The sequence below is a fragment of the Takifugu rubripes genome, chromosome 13 (genome assembly GCF_901000725.2).
Source record: "Takifugu rubripes chromosome 13, fTakRub1.2, whole genome shotgun sequence".
NCBI classification, from domain to species: domain Eukaryota; kingdom Metazoa; phylum Chordata; class Actinopteri; order Tetraodontiformes; family Tetraodontidae; genus Takifugu; species Takifugu rubripes.
In genome coordinates, this window is record NC_042297.1 from 18169850 (window position 1) to 18186153 (window position 16304).

The 16304-nt window shown below is 48.2% G+C and overlaps 1 protein-coding gene across 12 annotated transcripts in view; it reads left to right on the plus strand.

Moving 5' to 3' along the window:
- Window positions 1–16304, plus strand: part of plekha7b (pleckstrin homology domain containing, family A member 7b) — a 47599-nt gene that overhangs the window by 28214 nt on the left and 3081 nt on the right. For 4 of the 12 annotated variants that reach the window (XM_029846606.1, XM_029846608.1, XM_029846612.1 and 1 more), the window contains 18 exons: window positions 1939–2022; window positions 2556–2690; window positions 3759–3812; window positions 5125–5196; window positions 6270–6350; window positions 6442–6591; window positions 6942–7043; window positions 7219–7330; window positions 7524–7678; window positions 7845–8036; window positions 8119–8233; window positions 8316–8407; window positions 8480–8698; window positions 10306–10533; window positions 10748–10881; window positions 11042–11178; window positions 13072–13238; window positions 13967–14465. In XM_029846606.1, the coding sequence (XP_029702466.1) occupies window positions 1939–2022; window positions 2556–2690; window positions 3759–3812; window positions 5125–5196; window positions 6270–6350; window positions 6442–6591; window positions 6942–7043; window positions 7219–7330; window positions 7524–7678; window positions 7845–8036; window positions 8119–8233; window positions 8316–8407; window positions 8480–8698; window positions 10306–10533; window positions 10748–10881; window positions 11042–11178; window positions 13072–13223 (2214 nt within the window). In that variant the 3' untranslated portion in view covers window positions 13224–13238; window positions 13967–14465. Of the gene's footprint in view, window positions 1–1938; window positions 2023–2555; window positions 2691–3758; window positions 3813–5124; window positions 5197–6269; window positions 6351–6441; window positions 6592–6941; window positions 7044–7218; window positions 7331–7523; window positions 7679–7844; window positions 8037–8118; window positions 8234–8315; window positions 8408–8479; window positions 8699–10305; window positions 10534–10747; window positions 10882–11041; window positions 11179–13071; window positions 13239–13966; window positions 14466–16304 lie in introns of those variants that run through there. The other 8 variants (XM_029846616.1, XM_029846615.1, XM_029846617.1 and 5 more) reach the window with 6 other exon arrangements.

The window sequence follows — 16304 nt, forward strand, 5'->3', positions numbered from 1 at the left end:
AAGCTGGGTATTGTAGTCCATAGAATGTTTGCTATCACTTCACTGTGTGGCTTCTCACCTTTCACAGGACTACAAACAACAAACAGACGCTTATTTCTTCTTATGGTCTTGTTTTGTGAGATTTAGATTCTAAAACTTAAGCCGCCGTAAAAATTAAAGCACAATTGTCCAATAGGGATTAAAGAGTACCTGTTAAAAAAAAAAGAAAGTTAAAAAAATCATGTCTTCACTTTATGGTCAAACATGCTCAGCTCATAACCTCAGAAAATCTTAAATCATTTAGGGAAATATCACAAGTGTTTGATGATTAATCCTAAATGAAATAATAATGCTAATGCTAATAACAATAATAATATTAATAATAATAAAAATAATTGATGCTGTATTCATCGATATTGGATTAAGCCAGAAGCACAAACCAGTCGGTTCAAAATGATCCTTCCTTGTTGACGGGGAATTTACAACATCCGTGGTTCCAAACACGTGTGGATCAGTAGATTGGTGGAGCCCGGGACGATCACACACTGCAGGAGCGGTAGGAGCGACGTGCACACCCCCTTGGAGACGATGCCCTGATGAGCCTGCACTCCCGCTGATCAGACCTGAAACTGAATCACACTCGTTCTGAGCCACGTGACAAGGCTCCGTCTCGTGATCGTTTTAGGACGTGAGCGAAGGGAAGCTGTGACTTTCACGAGAGGCTTCACACTACACACACACACACACACACACACGCACACACACACACACACACACATTTTGATGCTCAAGTGAATCATTTGCAGATTCACACAGTCCACACCCAGGCCTCCACTCCACAGGTGGGGCGAGCGAGACCTCGCCGCTCTGTCACCCCCCCCAGAACTTTTCTTAGCACTCAAACACCACCGCAGGAGACGGAAGGAGGGGCCACAGCCCACGCCGCCTGCCCACCACACCCCCCCACATGTGAGGAGCTCTCCTATCCAACCAGCACCACATTTGCCTGCACGCAGAAGCCTCAAACCCTCGTTGGCTTTAGACAAGTAAACAGATCATCTGTTTGCTCCATTATTCATCCAAGCGACAAGACAGCAATTATAACCGTTAAAAAAAGAATTTCTCACAATTAAGCAAAGAGGATGTTTGTGGGGTTTTTTTAAACAAAGGGAAGCCGCAGTGGCTTTGGAAGGCTATCCAAAGGAGGGCCCTTTCCGCCCGTTTAAACGTAATCTGAAGTGAACTTAGCTCTACTTCATGCGGCATCTCCGAGGCTGATGGCGTTCCCTGGCTGGAGAACACTTAAGTAACAGCATTCTAGAAGCTTCTGTGGAATATCATTAGGAAGTAGGTTTTATTAGAGGCTAATCCAATTTGCCCTGGGCTTCTCAGCACCCTATAAACATCTCTACTCTATCTTAAACATCAGCAGCGGTCTCTTTCTTCTGATCTCGCATTTAAATAAAAAACCTATTATGCAGCAAAAAATAGTGGCATGGGAATCTCAAAGGGAACGGCTTACAGTGCTGCTCTTGCTGGTAGCAAACAAATGTTATTTTAAGAAAGCAGATTTGGTATAATTTATGTGTAGTTAATTAAATCTCTTGTTGTTTGTGTCCTTTTAAGGTTGTGTAGTGGGCCCGCGTTTTCGCTAATTCTGTGTGTTAAGCAAAAATGTCAAATTTCCCAGGCCCTGTAGCGCCTTAAACTCAGGGCACACCTTGTTTCAAATAAGAGTAGCGGCGATGAAAGGGGAGAAAAGGGAGGGATGAAGAAAATCAAATCTGCTGTGTAGTCAAGTTTGTTTGTAGACTTGGAGGCAATGGTTTAACTTTGATTCGGCGTGATGGCGTGGTCTGCGTCTCCCGCTCCAAAACTCAAGTGAGGATTACAGAGTCTGTTTGATGTGACTTTATTAGATCTGTAATAACAAGTTGATGAATTTTTGTTCCTCTGCAGACTTCCCAAATAGAGAGAAGGTCCATGCCAGCCATGGGCTACATCACCCACACCGTCAGCGCGCCCACCTTGCACGGCAAAACGGTAGGATTTTCTCCCTCTTACGGTCATGATTGAACCCCATCAGTCTGCTGGATGAACTGTATTTACTGTAATTTATCATGTAAGTGCTGGCTGAGCTGTTACCGACATTAGACGAAAAACAAGATCAGGCTGGAAATCTGTGTGGAGGACAAGAGAATCCAAGATGGAAAGAAAGAAACTTCAGCGCCAAGCCGATTGGACGATAAGAGGAGGGTTAAGACTCCTCAGAAATGCACAACGAGCCCCTCAACCTGATTAAACAGGTTTATATATATTTTATGTGATATTTGCTGTGTTTAATTAATGAATTCAATTGTGACCGCACTGCTAAAATCCATGCTAGCACAATAAATTGTCCTCTCAGTGTTCAGAATGCAGCTGTCGCTTTTCACATTGCAAGTTTTTATTTATTTTATTGATCGGTATTTTGCCAAAGTGGCCGCGCCACCGTTTGGCTCTCGTGGTTAATGTAACTGCCCAGATGGTTTTCAAGTATCTTCTCTCGTTCCTCTGAATTCCGGGCTTGGCTGCAGCCAGAGGAACTGACTCTGCTGCTCATTCAGCTTCGGAGGCACCAGGCCAAGATGGCTGGTGTGAATAGCCCCAGCGATGCACTCACTCACCTGCAGCACCAGCAGCACAGCAGTCTTCTAGGCCCCAGCATGCAGGTCAGGGCCCCCCCGGACTCCCCTAATTTTCTCCACGACACCGTCAGTACGTTTACATGCACGGCTGCCGTTCCTCCCCTGTGGCTCTTGACGGTGACCTGCTCCTGTTTAGCTGGTTAACAGTCACCAATACCCTTGTTTATCCATCACTGACTGCAATCGTGCAGTTTTCTCTGTAGATTCCTCCTCTGGTGGACATGTAGCTAATTAAAAAGAAGGAATTTGGCCTCCTAAACAGATGATCTGGGTGGATTTGTCTCGCCATTAGCTAATATTTCCCCCCTGAGGTCATGTAAACGTACCGACTGCATCCCCTGTTAGTGCATCGTGGTTGCCCCCTCCCAGCCAAAGCCATCCCATCCCGCCCTGTCATCCATAACTACCGTGTAGCCTGTCGCCTGGGTGTCTTGCACATCGGCATGGACTGTGTTGTGCACCAGACTCACACATTTTCCTAAAAAGAACTTTATTTTACTTGGAAATAAGCAACATTGAAGCATGCGGCTTGTCGGCTGTGCCTGTGTTTTCTATTTTCCCCTCTTTTATCCATCTTGAAAGCTCCGCACCGCCCTCAAAAGAACGGACACCTGGAATACAATCCTATTGTGTGATGGATCTGGTGCTGTAGACGTTTCCAGGCTGCAGCAGGAATCAGACCGCCGTCTTTCCTGTGAATCCGTTCCCTGCTCTCAAATTAGAATCCCGCAGCGAAGCTGCAGTGGTGCTCCATATGACATCCCCACATCATTATCTGGCCAAGCTCCACGCTTACGTGCAGTTCTGACCACATACCATGCACACATGCAAAAGGCCTGCGCCCAGTTGCGCATGAGGTCAAAGATGAGACGGTTAAAAAAAACAACAACACAATTACTTAATTACAGGTTGCAGTCTTTTACTATCTGGGAACAAAAATCCAGATTTATGTAAACTGTAATTAAGACCGAGTTCAAGACGTTCTGTTAGTGCAACCTCAAGGGAAAATAAAGGCCTTGGGAGTCCTCTGGCCAAGCATTATCATTTGCAGCTTCATTTCAATTGATTTATGTCTCCATTGCTCATTTAAAGGCCGATGATACTTATGTACAACTGAAGAAGGACCTGGAGTATCTAGATCTGAAGGTGGGCCCCGATAAAAGAACCTTTCTCCTCTTCATCCTCTGCTTCCTCCCCCTTCTGCATCCTCCCTTCCTCTTTGATGTCTCCTCTTGTCTGTCTTCTCACTCTTCTCGCGATGCTCTGTCTGCTCACTCTGTGACGGTGGGAGGAAAATGTTTGTTACCTGCCTTGTGGAGGGAGAGAAATCAGGCAGAATCCGATTCGTTGCTAATCCCCAACTCTGAGTTGTTGCCTCTTTATACCACACAGAGGCTAACGTGGAGGGAGCTCTCCTGTACATCCTGCAGCTCCGCTCCACTTCCTGTTTATGTCCCAGATCAGGAGACAGCTCATCCAGGCAGGGCAGTGTTGGACTGTAAGGATGAGGGGAGGGAAACGGACATTTTCCCTCCTTTTCCAAAGGAACGTTCATGCATCCCTGGAATTATTGGAAGATTTGGAAGGGATGGCTGCGACCCGCCCAACACCGCGGCTCGATTTTGAGATGAAGTCGTTTCACTCGCCCCACTGGTGCCCGTTTAACGACCAGTCACGTGCAACAACACTATAAAGCTAACTAGCTGTGATAAGTCCATTAATCATTGATACGATGGCGTTCCTTTCAAATTCATTAGCACTAAGACGTCACCAGTTGACAACGATCATTTAACAAATAAAAATGCTGCTAATTCAAACGCGGAGAATCTGGTCGTTTCCATGCAAACAAATCTCGCAGATTCATTGAATCATTTTCCCAGCCTTGACGAAACTCCCTCCAGAACCACGTAATAAATAAGTCAGCGCTCAGCGTGACTAGTAATTGACTCTGACCGTTTTTTTTGACGCGTCAGATGGGACGATCGCCCCATTTAGAGGGCCTGCCGTTTGCACTGGTGTGCACCGCTGCCGCTTTGTTGGGTGTGGCCGCCCTGATGTGGTTCTGTTCCGAATATTCCGCCCACACTTTCCATCCATCGGTAACTGAGGCAGATGACACGCCGCCGGATCCTGCCTTATGTTCGGAACAAGATGATCTCAGTCCCCAATTAGCAAAACGAGGATATAAAAAAAACAAATCGCATTTGAACCTTTGAACTCCATTTGATCACCAAACACCAAATTTGCGACGACTTTGATGTCATCAGACCAAGAATCCATCCCAGAAACCAGACTGCAGGACCTCCACCTGCCCCCATGTGTGTGAAAGTGTGTGTTCCGGTTTGGTGTCATGTTTTTTGCCTTTGATTGCGCTGAAGCACGCGGCTCGCCGGGGCCTCGCTGAACGTGGCCGTCTCGTGCTCCGTCTGTTTCGTGACTGGTGTTCGTCTGCTTCAAGGTCACCGGACGTGAGAGCTTCAAAGCAGAACGACCGTCGAGGCCTGTGAAGATTGCAGAGAGTGACGCGGATGTAAGTGAATTGCTGATTCGAAGCACAAGAGCTGTTTATCCGTCTGCCCTTTTTTTTTCCTGAATCCTTCAATCTACTGCAGAGAAGCGGCTGACTTCACTGTGGTTGGTGTGTGCGTGTGTGTGCGCGCGTGTGTGTACTTAAGTCGTGGTAAACAGAGGCTGTGGAGGAAAGGCAACGTGTGTACATTGCAACACTGTGGGGACAAGCATCCGCGCCGCTCAGTGAGGGCCTGAGAGTATCGACCACTCTCTTTATTTTCCTCCCCGCAATTTAAAGGGAAAAATACATGTAATGGGAGTTTAAGATGTTGAGCTGCTGAATTTTTCAGTTTGATTTGCCTGATCCCGCTTCTCCGGCTCTTTGTTTTCTGCTGAATGGAGGTAAATCAGATGGATGTCCTGGCTTTTCATCATTAGCATTGTTCCACTTTAACAATTTATAAGAAATTGCCAGTAAAATTGTCTGAACGCTGAATATTTCATGCAATTAAAAACAACAATAAACAGCCGCGAAAATAATAAAAAAAAAACAGCAGCTTAATTATTAATTGAACAGAATGATAAATAGATCCGAGGAAGAGCTGCAGTGTGTGAGGAAGATCTTATGTTGTTTTCAGAAATGCAGAAGCCATTTCTGGGAAAACAAATCTGTCACTCCCAATGAGCACGCTTCTCTCCAAAAGTGAATTTGAAAATATGGATTTTTGATTATGATTAGTCATAATGGGCATTACCAGATCTCACCCCCGAACCAGACGGTGGAGAGCCGTTTGATATTCCTCGCTGCGCTGATGAGAGGAATTCCTCTGGGCCGCTCTCGCACCGATGAGGGTTATTGACATATTTTGAAAGCGGGCAACAACTACAGGAGATCAATTCTTCTTCTCTGGCGGCGCCGTTGGAATAAATGAAGACAAGAATGAAATAATGGACTCGCGGTGTAACAGATACTGCGCCGCATCTTTTCTGCTGTTTCATACATCTTCTCCACGCTTGGCGGAGCGTTCAGAGCCAAGCCGAGGGGTTAGCTTTCACGCTAACCTTGCTTTCATATTTTTTCCCCCCCTTTAGGTGAAGCTGAGCCGACTGTGCGAACAAGACAAGATCCTGCAGGAGCTGGAGGCCAAAATCCGCTCTTTAAAAGATGACAAGGTCGTTGCGCCTCTTTGTGTTCTTCCATATTTAGTAGCTGTTTGCTCCGGTCAGCGTGTGTTGTGACCGCGTCTGCGGCGTCCGTATCCAGGACAAGCTGGAGTCGGTGCTGGACGTTTTGCACCAGCAGATGGAGCAGTACAGGGACCAGCCGGCCCACGCTGAGAAGATCGCCTACCAGCAGAAATTGTTGCAGGAGGACGTCGTGCACATCAGGGCCGAGATATCCCAAGTCTCCACAGTAAGACACGGATCTCCCACAATGCACTTCTTTTCTCTTTAGCAGGTGTTCTACTCACACTTCCTTTTAAACCGAGTCCTTTTTTTCTGTTTCAAATAAGTTCTCTGCTTATATAGCTGCATCCTAAATGTTTGTAAGAATGAGAGAACAGCACAGATGAGATGGGAAAAATAAAAAGATGATAAAAAAGGCTCCAGCCGAGAAGGTGAAATTATCGCACGTGCCGAGCGTCTCCCAGCTGGCTCTCGCCGTGCGTGGGATCGACTCTACGTGTTAACGGGCGCCTGTTAACGCGTTAATGGTTGCGAAGCTGACGTGCCGCTGTCGCATGATGCCGCCTTGTGCTGCAGGAGATGGAGAACGCCTGGAACGAGTACAGCCGCCTGGAGAGGGACGTGGAGTGGCTGAAGGTGGCCCTGGAGGGGCGGATGAGCCGCAGCGATCTTCCTCAGGTCCGTGGTTTAATCGTTTCTCTCAGGTATTTGAGTCCTTGGAGTCAAAATGAAGAACACAGGTGTGTGAACACAGGCGGAATTCCCTGAACCGGCGTGCGTTGCGCGCGTGCGCGGACTGAGGTGCTCCTTTTTCTCTGAATAGTGTGATTTATTTTCAACCCTCTCTGTGCAGCACGAGAAAGTCCAGATGAGGAAGGAGCTGTGGAGGATCGAGGACGTCATCGCAGGCCTCAGCACCAGTAAAGCCAACTACCAAGTCACCATCTCCTCCGTTACCAACCCAGGTTAGAGGCGCCGGAATGGGCAACATCCGCTCATGCTGTACAAGCAAGGAGGGCCACACTACTTTATCGCCTCATTAAAGCACTTAGATGTATATTAGACACTAATGCTGGGAACATTTCCCAGTGGGGGGGGCTGCATTGTCTTTCCCAGTCCGCGCATTCGTGCTGCATTCATAAACATTGAATCCCCCAGAGAGGAAATTTGTGCCTTCGATGGCGGCGTCATCAGTGCCTTCAGTGTCGGAGAGCCCGTCTTCTATGGAGATGAGACTGTCTGAGGAGCAGCACAGCCCCCACCTCAGCCCCAGCAGCCACGCACCCACCGTTTCAGCCCGTGGGCCTCAGTGGGTGAGTGAGCTCTGTGGAAGGGGTAAATGTCTTCCCATTATGATGAAGCCCAGCAGGAATAAAACAACATTTCTTTGTCTTTAGTGAACAAATCCAGCATTTTACAGCCAGATTTTTTAAAAAGGCTTTTAAAGGAAAGAGGCCCTGCGTGCTGCTCTGTGTTCAGGGTGAGGATGACGTGCCTCCAAGACCTCCTCTACCTCAGCTCTACAGTCACGATGAGAACCCCCCCGCGGTGCCCCCTTTACCCCGAGAAACAACAGTCATCAGGCACACGTCCGTGCGCGGCCTCAAACGCCAGTCAGACGAGCGCAAACGGGACCGAGAAATCGGCCAGTTCAGCAACGGCGACGCTAAGGTAGCGAGAGGGCGAGATGCTGGGGCCTGCGGGCAGCACCGGCACCAAAATCCACCATCTCTCATCTGTCTCTCAACCCCAGGGCGAGCTCAGGCCCTTCCTGAGCGACCCTGAGCTGGTGGGAGCGGGAGACGGCTCCAGCCACGTGGGCGTGGGCGTGTCCGGTCCCGACGGCTACCAGACACTACCCAGCAGAGGTACGCACGCCACGGCGCCACCAGCATTTACAGATTGCTGTCATTTGGACGTAAAACCCCTCGGGGTTGGTATCTCCCACAGGGGCCAGCAGCTTCTCATTCAGCCTGAATCAGTCGTCCAGCATCTCCTCGTACGTGACCCTCCGGAGAGCAGCCTCGGCCTCGGGGGTGACGGTGAGACACAACTCGGCCGGAAGCCCTCAGATTTCTAGTTTGAGCCGTACATTTTTACCCCCCCCCCCTCAGGAGCGACCAAAGAGCGCCTTGGAGCGCCTGTACTCCGGGGACACGGCACAGAGGCAGCGGGCGAAGATGAGCGCCGACGAGCAGCTCGAGAGGATGAAGAGGCACCAGAAGGCTCTCGTCCGCCAACGCAAACGCACCCTGAGCCAAGGAGACCGCCACGCCTCCCCGTCACCGCGCGCCCTGTCCTCCCCGCGGCCGCTCTCAGCAGATTTGGGATCAGTATGTTCCGCACACTCTCACGCATGACGTGAACCAAACCGGGGGCGCTGATCCACGACGGTCAAGCATGCGGTTTCTTGGTGTAGGCCGTCTGCAATTACCCTCCCTTTCAATATAATTAGTATCAATTCATAATTACCTTTGATCGTGCATGTTGGTGTCCAGGTTGGGGTTTATTTTTCGCTACAGCAGTGAGAATTCACCAGATGTTAGTTAGAGCGGTAACCACAGTAACCACGCAGCCATTCGATTCCAGTGTAGCCATTAAGAGGAATTATTGATGCAACTAACTGTGCTCGCCTGTACGTTTGTGTGGAGACAATGTATCTGCTGTGGAGAGACGTCTGAGGAGACGGATGCCTCATTCTAGCAACAATAGCGTGTACAATAACCTTAAAAAACAAGTCTGTCAGCTCCAGATGTTAAAGAATGAGGAGAATGTTGACCAACGTGTGTTCATTTGATGACTGAATGGAGGAATGGTCATTATTCCAGGAGCTGGGATGGGGGAAGGCCACCTTTTGAAGTGCTGCCATTCATTTATATGCGAATTTAATTTCAAACCATATCTCAGCCATCATCCTAATGAGCTCAAACAGAACAAAGTCCACCTCCCCTCTTCTACTTTCTGGCCTTTTCTGTGTTTTCCAGCATTGGCGCCTTCACTCTCGACACTAAATGCTTTTCTATTACGGAGTTTTGCTCCCGTTCTGCCTGTCCTGTCACAGCAGCTTCTCTTTCTGCATCGCGGACACTCGGATCCACATCCATCCTTTCACTCACACATCCTGTTTGTGTGTGTGTGTGTGCGTGTGTGTGTGTGTGTACTTTGTGTGCTCGTCTGTCTACTATACGTGTGAGTCTGAGTTTATGCTTTTAAAAAAGAAAGTGCCTTATTTCCTACTGACCAAAACGTTGATATGCATCTAGCTAAATCAGCCTCCAGCTTTTTCAGCTGTCTCATTTCAGCCTAATGCGGCGTTATTTCCTTAATCATGATTCATTCGTTAATTTATTTTGTACTAAAATGAAGGTTAGAGACTGAGCGTTAATAGGGTTTGGGCGGACTATTGTCCCAAAATCCACTTGTCAGTCGCTCAAGTTTGTTTGACATTCGCTTTATACAGTTTCAAAGACCACAGTGTCTGAGGTTTTATCCAATAATTAATTACTAGTTTTAAGAGCCCTCCGATTTTATAATGTGAATGTTTGCTAATAAATATTTTTTTTTTTAATGAATTCATTGCCATGTTTTTTGTTAATTAGATTTGTATTTTGTGTGCGCGTCTGTGTGCATGTGTGGTGAAACTGTGGTCATTAAGAGTGAAGTTAGTCCTGTGTGTCTCGTTGTGTTGTTTAAACGTCCGGTTGTGTTTCAGCATGCAGCTCAATCACGTGTATCAGAGCATGAATGCATGCTGCGTATTTATTTCTTTATTTTCTTTTAAACACACACACACACACACGCACACATACACACACACACACGCGCACACACACACCCTGCAGCCTGTACGGTGTATCACCACGGTATTGCTCAGTTAAATATTGCCTTTATTGTGCAGAATCCTGTAATTTTTTTGTCGTCTCTTTTGTTCACTGAGCAGTGGAAGAGAGAGCATGACTTTGACCTGCAGTTACTGGAACGGGCGGTGCAGGGGGAGGAGGCGCACGGAGTCAGGAGCGTTCAGGGGGAGGAAAGACCTCCAGAGCACAAAGAGAGGCCCCGTCCACACTCTGACGAATGGCTGACCTTCTGCTCCACGGCCATGAGCCCCCCCACCAACGAGGTCAACTTGGAGCCTCTGAACTACGATGTGGACCTAAACAAAGAGGTACAGGAAGTCATTACGGCCTCCAGGCCGCTAATTGAAGGTTTAAATATTGTTAGGACGAGGGTGGAAAAAATGGATGACATCAGCAACACCGCCACGTCCTCCAGCCCCATGAGGCTCTTGGACCGTCAAAAAATAACGTCTGGTTTCTTCGGCTCAACGGTGGAATTGCGCAAAAGCTGCTCTTCACACACTCCTTCTGTCTTTGGGGCAGCTGTCTCTGCCCCAGAAGGTGCTGATTCCAGAGCGCTACGTGGACTCGGAGCCCGAGGAGCCGCTCAGTCCCGAGGAGGTCGAGGACCGCCATCGTAAAGTGGAGCGCATCAAGAGCCTCCTGGCCAAGTCCAGGTGAGCTGTCCCAGTAGAGAGGGACACTTGGGTGTCTAGCAGTAGTTGGAATTCCGTCTATCACAACAATTTTGAGACATCAACGACGACGTTGTAGCTCCCTTAAAAAAGAACGCGCTGGTTTTCTGTGAACTGGGTGTTCTTTATCCTGTTGGGACAGTGTGCAGAACATCGCGTCCACCGTGGCCTTGGACAAGCCAGAGGTGGGGCCCCTGGCCCTGCAGGAGCAGGAGAGGATCATCACCATGTCGTACACCCTGGCCTCTGAGGCGTCGCTCAAGAGCAAACTCGTCGCAGGTCGGTCATTTACGGAATCACCTCCCATGATTTTCTCTTCCCGCAGGCCCCCGAGTTGTTGAACATTTATGCATTTTCAACAGAAATGCGTGAATAATCTTCAGATCTGAGGGAAAAAAGCCCCCCAGCTCTTCAATAAACCCCCCCCACCCGCCTCAATTTACATCTTTTGGGTGGGCGGGTGGTGGGGGGGGGGAGAAGGGCATCAGGTTGCCGGGCATGGTTGCTCACTTCCTAATATCTGAACATTAGCCTCTCAGATAGCCTGTAATTGCGATCCGTGTCAGATCCTCCAGACAGGGGAGGAATCTCTTGATGAGGCCATTTTGTGCGCTGATCAATGACCCCGTCACACCCTCCTCCCGCAGAACCGCCGCCGCCGCTTTGAACGCAGCTCTGAACCTGCATAAAAGACACTTCACTCACTTTTCATCTCCCTCTTTTTTTTTCTTTTTTTTTCTTAACTCCACCGTAAGTTCGTTTCCAGCGCAGCTGCAGCAGGTTGTCAGTCTGCCGGGCGCACGCACGCCTGCAGCACACGCGCGCACATCTGTCACACACGCTCACGCTCAAGCTGTCAGCGCATGTGGAAGCTTAATGTGCACAGCGAGGCAAAGTCAACAATTATAACATTATTTCCGGCACAGAAAAATGTCAGGGAATATAACTGGTGGCATCTTGTCAGCGGAGACGGAATCAGTGACTTTCGCTTCGCTTTGGTGTTAAAATAAGGCGAGCTGGTGCTCCTTTCTTTTAATCCTTGAATTAAAAAAAGAGGAGCCTTTTCCACAGTATTTTGAACAAGAGGCTTCAATAATGCTGAAAGAAAAGCAGGAATATGCAGCACAAATCACCTTCAGTCTTTATTAAATAGCCGCCTTTTACATTTTTATTTTAAATCATATTTTAAAAATAAAACCAAAATAAGTATTCTGTAATTACTGTCGATGAATACTCCAGAGAGTGACTCATTTAAAACTTCCTCTTCCTCTATTCATATAGCGTGAAGCCGACTAAATGTTGGCATTAAAGATGAAATGCAGCGTTGCATTCACATCACAATCGCATGTTTTCTCTTAAAATGCAGGAATTAAGCTGAAATAATGCTGCAAGTATTTAATCACCAAACAGCTGAAACCTTGTGAAACAAAAGAGACGGATGAAGATGAGGCCATCTCATTCAGCGGCTCATTAAAAATGATATTTATCACATCTCTCCTGGGGGGGGGGTGTAAATGTGTGCTGTTTTAAGGTTTTCAAGTTAAAAACGACCTCAAGTACATGCTAATGACACCAGATTTGGCTCTGATCCCCGGACACTTCCCACCACTCGCTGAGGTCAGAGGTCACCCGTCTTCTCCTCGGACTTTCTTCTGGTCGCGCTCGCACCTGCGGAAGCGAATCCGCCCCCCCCCCCCCCCCGTGACACTGATGCATCATCTGACGGCAGAAATCAGTAACCTAATTTGAGCGATGCTCATTTAAATGTACAAGAAGCGTCTGACTGCCGCTGCAGGTGTGGCAGGAGGGCGCCAGCTGTGGGGGGAGAGGCCGTTTATGTCACTTCACCTGCAGTCTAGACAGTAGCGTTGATCCTTCGCCGCTCTCGTGACCACGAGTGCACGAAAACTGTGTTAAGAGCCTTTTAATAAGAGCTGGCAGCTGCGTTAAGATAACCGACGCACAGAAACGCCACACGGGTAGAACGCGCTCCGAAAAAAAGCAGTTAATCTTTGAAGTGTAAAAAAAAATAAAATCTGTTTCCCTAATGTTGACACAGGAATAAATGTGTTGGGGGGGTTGAACAGTGGTTCCTAAGACACTTTCACCTGAAGTTGAAGCTGTCCTGTGGTCTTCTTCCCCTCTGTCTCCCACCTGTCCTCTCCTCTGTAGTTCCACCTTTGGCTAACCTCCACACCCCTCCTTCCCCACCTCTTCCGCCGCCACCACCACCGCCGCCGCCCCCTCCCCCGCCTCCTCTTCCTCCCGTATCTCTGGCACCCCCCTCTCCTCTCAGCAACGGGATCCACTACACTTTTGTCTGATCCCGGGATGTAAAAGTAAGCGCCCTCTTGCATGCTCACAACGATTTTTCCGAGGCCTCGCCGCTGCCCGCGCGCCTCGAGTCCCGCCGCATGCTAGCTGTTGTCGTCTGTGTCGTGAAGCCCCCCCGCCCCCCCCCGCTGATATTGTCATCCAAACAAACGTCTGCTCGTCCCACTGTGATAATTGTGTGTAAATTGTTCTCTTTTCCCCTTTTTTCTTCCTCTTTGCGTCGCTGCCAAAATATTTAAAGATGCTGGAGGAAAAGAAAGGTGGCGGCTGTTTGTAGCATTGTGTATAATTAACAAAAGAGACACCTTTTGATTTAGCGCCCTGACAGTTCGGCGGCGGCGCAGCTGCATTCCACCACACCAATTAGCTCCCCATCTGTAGGCTGACGGAGGCGAGGAGAGGCAGCAGATACCAGCGCTGTTGCTGGGAAAAGAGAGGCTTTGTGTCATTTTACTGCCTCATTAGCCAAAAAAAGCCGTGATCAGGGGAAGAGAGCCTGTGACACCAACCAAAGCTCGATTTCCTGTTTGCTGCGTTGCGTTATTGCTTTGCTTCTTTTGTGCATTCTTAGCTGTGGCGTGTACTCTGCTGCTGCTGCTCGGATTTTTATTCAAGTTCCCGTTGACCCGTCCGCGCTTTCAACATTTTCAGTTGTGGCACCTGCTACTCTCACGTGCCCCCCCCCCCACCCTCCCCCCGCTCACTCTGCCTTTCTCTTCCTCCTGCTCCTCAGCTCAGGCCATCTCCGGACACTGAGGCTGCTCTCCGAGCCCGACGACTCGGTGCCAAAAGAGGATTTTGGTTTAATTTCTCTCCCGGCAGCACAAAAGCCGCTCCGAACGCTAACGTTCCCTCCGACGCGGCGCCGGCCTGGACAAGCGTCGCCCGGAGCTGACCGGAGATGTTTCCTACACCTCGCTGCCCTTTGGAAAAGAGCATCTGATCATGTTTCCTGACTTTTCCGTTCTTTTCCGAAGGTACAGAGAAGACAGAGGGAGTATTTTTATCATGTTGTACGTCACATTCATACGAGCACTCGGAGTATCACCGCGCCCCCCCGTAGCACTGCCACGCTCCTTATAGCTTCTCCAGATGAATTTTATTTTTGCTTACAACAGGATAAACTTTAACATATTTTCTGTGTGAGAAGAGAAGGATGCATAATTTTTTTTTTTTAAAGAAAATGAAAAAAAAGTGAATATTAAAGATATTAACAACAAATTGGGTTTAAATCAGACATTTATTTCATTGGTGCCGTTATATGACAAGGAAATTGGAGTTATGTCAAGAAAATCCATTTTACGCCCAAGAAGAGGCTTTGTTGTCTTAAATTTGAACACCTTTTTATTGTAATCATGTACAAAACGCGCATTTGTCACAGCCTGGAGATTCTGTTTGAACCTCCACATCTTTTATTGGGAGAAAGAACGATGGAGGAGGTGAACTTTCAATACAAAAATAGAGGGGGAAAAAGGAGGGGTGGGGGTGTGTTTGAAATGTTTCTCAAGTTCAAAGTGTTTTTGGTTTCAAAAAGGGCATTTTTAATTCCGTGTACTTCCAGCCAGGAAGGTGGATACTAATAACTCTGGATTCTGAAGTACAGAATTCGTATCTTTAAATCATGAAACGCGTCTCCGCCGCAATTGTGAAAGAAACCTCGGAGAAGATGAGAAATGCACGTATTGAACTTCGGATTCAAAAAGAGAGACTCAGAGAGAATGTTTTAAACCCCGTCGTTAGCGGTCTTTGCTCCTTTACAGCAAAAATATTTATCAGCCGGAAAATTGAAGGCGCCCGTGGATGGTAGCGGCGTGGACTCGGCTGGTAGCGGGCTTGTGTTGCAGCTCCCTCCCCAGTGACATCTTTATCTTTAATTGGAGGGGGGTAATTACACTCGTTTGCATGTGCCTGGAAAAGCACCTGAATGAGGTCGGATGCGCCTCCCTGAGCTGCCTCCTCTCCTCCCTCTCCCCTCTCCTCTCTCCTCCAGGGTGGTGGGCCCCACGGTGCCTGCTGGCCCTGGTGGCTACAACACCCATCCCATCCTCTATTCTGCTTATTTTGCAATAAAACGGGGTGTTTTTTTCCCCCCCTCCTCCTGCAAAAATTCACCCCGAGACCCTCCACCAGGGATTGTGGCATCTCCATGCGTTGACGTTTGGCTGCTGGTTCTTGTACATTTGTTATTCTGTGCTCTGGACTTCAAAGAGAATCAAAGAGGGCCTATTATGCTAATGGGGTCCTGTTCAGTTAAACGCAATCAAGGCCTCCCGCATTAATCCTTTACTAAATATTTGCTGGCTGGAGAAATTACATTTCTTTTAGGGCTCATCAGCTCGGCTCCCTGTAAGGGGCTGCTTATCGGAGGGTGAAAAGGAAATGAAAGAAGTTTGGTTTAATGGCAATAAAGAAGCTCCCGTCACGTCCCAGCCTCCCTTATTCCTCTCTGCGACAGCTGAACGGAGGGGAAAGGAAGGAAGAGCCCGGGCTAGTTCTCGGCCCCGCATTGTTGCCACATTTTGCCCCCCTCCACCACCGTTCACGCCGTTGCCGACGCCTCCTCCGCGCGCTTCCCGATTGTAGTGCGATTGTACAAATACAAAACCAGGGGAGCCGCTGCAAAAGGTGCTTTGATTCCCAAAGACTATTTTATGCTGTTTTATCATTTCTGAGCTCCACGGCAATTTTATTTTAAATATGTAAGAAACGGAATGGTGATTTGTTGAATAATTGAAGAGCTGGGAAGAATATTCAGTGATTCCTAACGCGTCTGCGCTTGTAAGAAAGAATAAAGGAGATTGCTAAATTGCGGCTCTTCAACCTAAACTAAACAATGACGTCTCTCCGATCTTCCTTTTTCCAGCTGCTGGAGCAGCTAAGGCGCATTAGAACAGTCCAGTTTCTACAGTTCCAGGGTCTAAACGGCAGGTGACGACAATTCCTTAAGCACAGGTGATTAAACGCACAACATCCTGTGGTGCGTTCAAGAACAAACTCATCTCGTTTCTTTTTCATGGAAAGCTTTTATAATACCTACAGTGAATTATGCCTTTTTGGCACATGAAAGTATT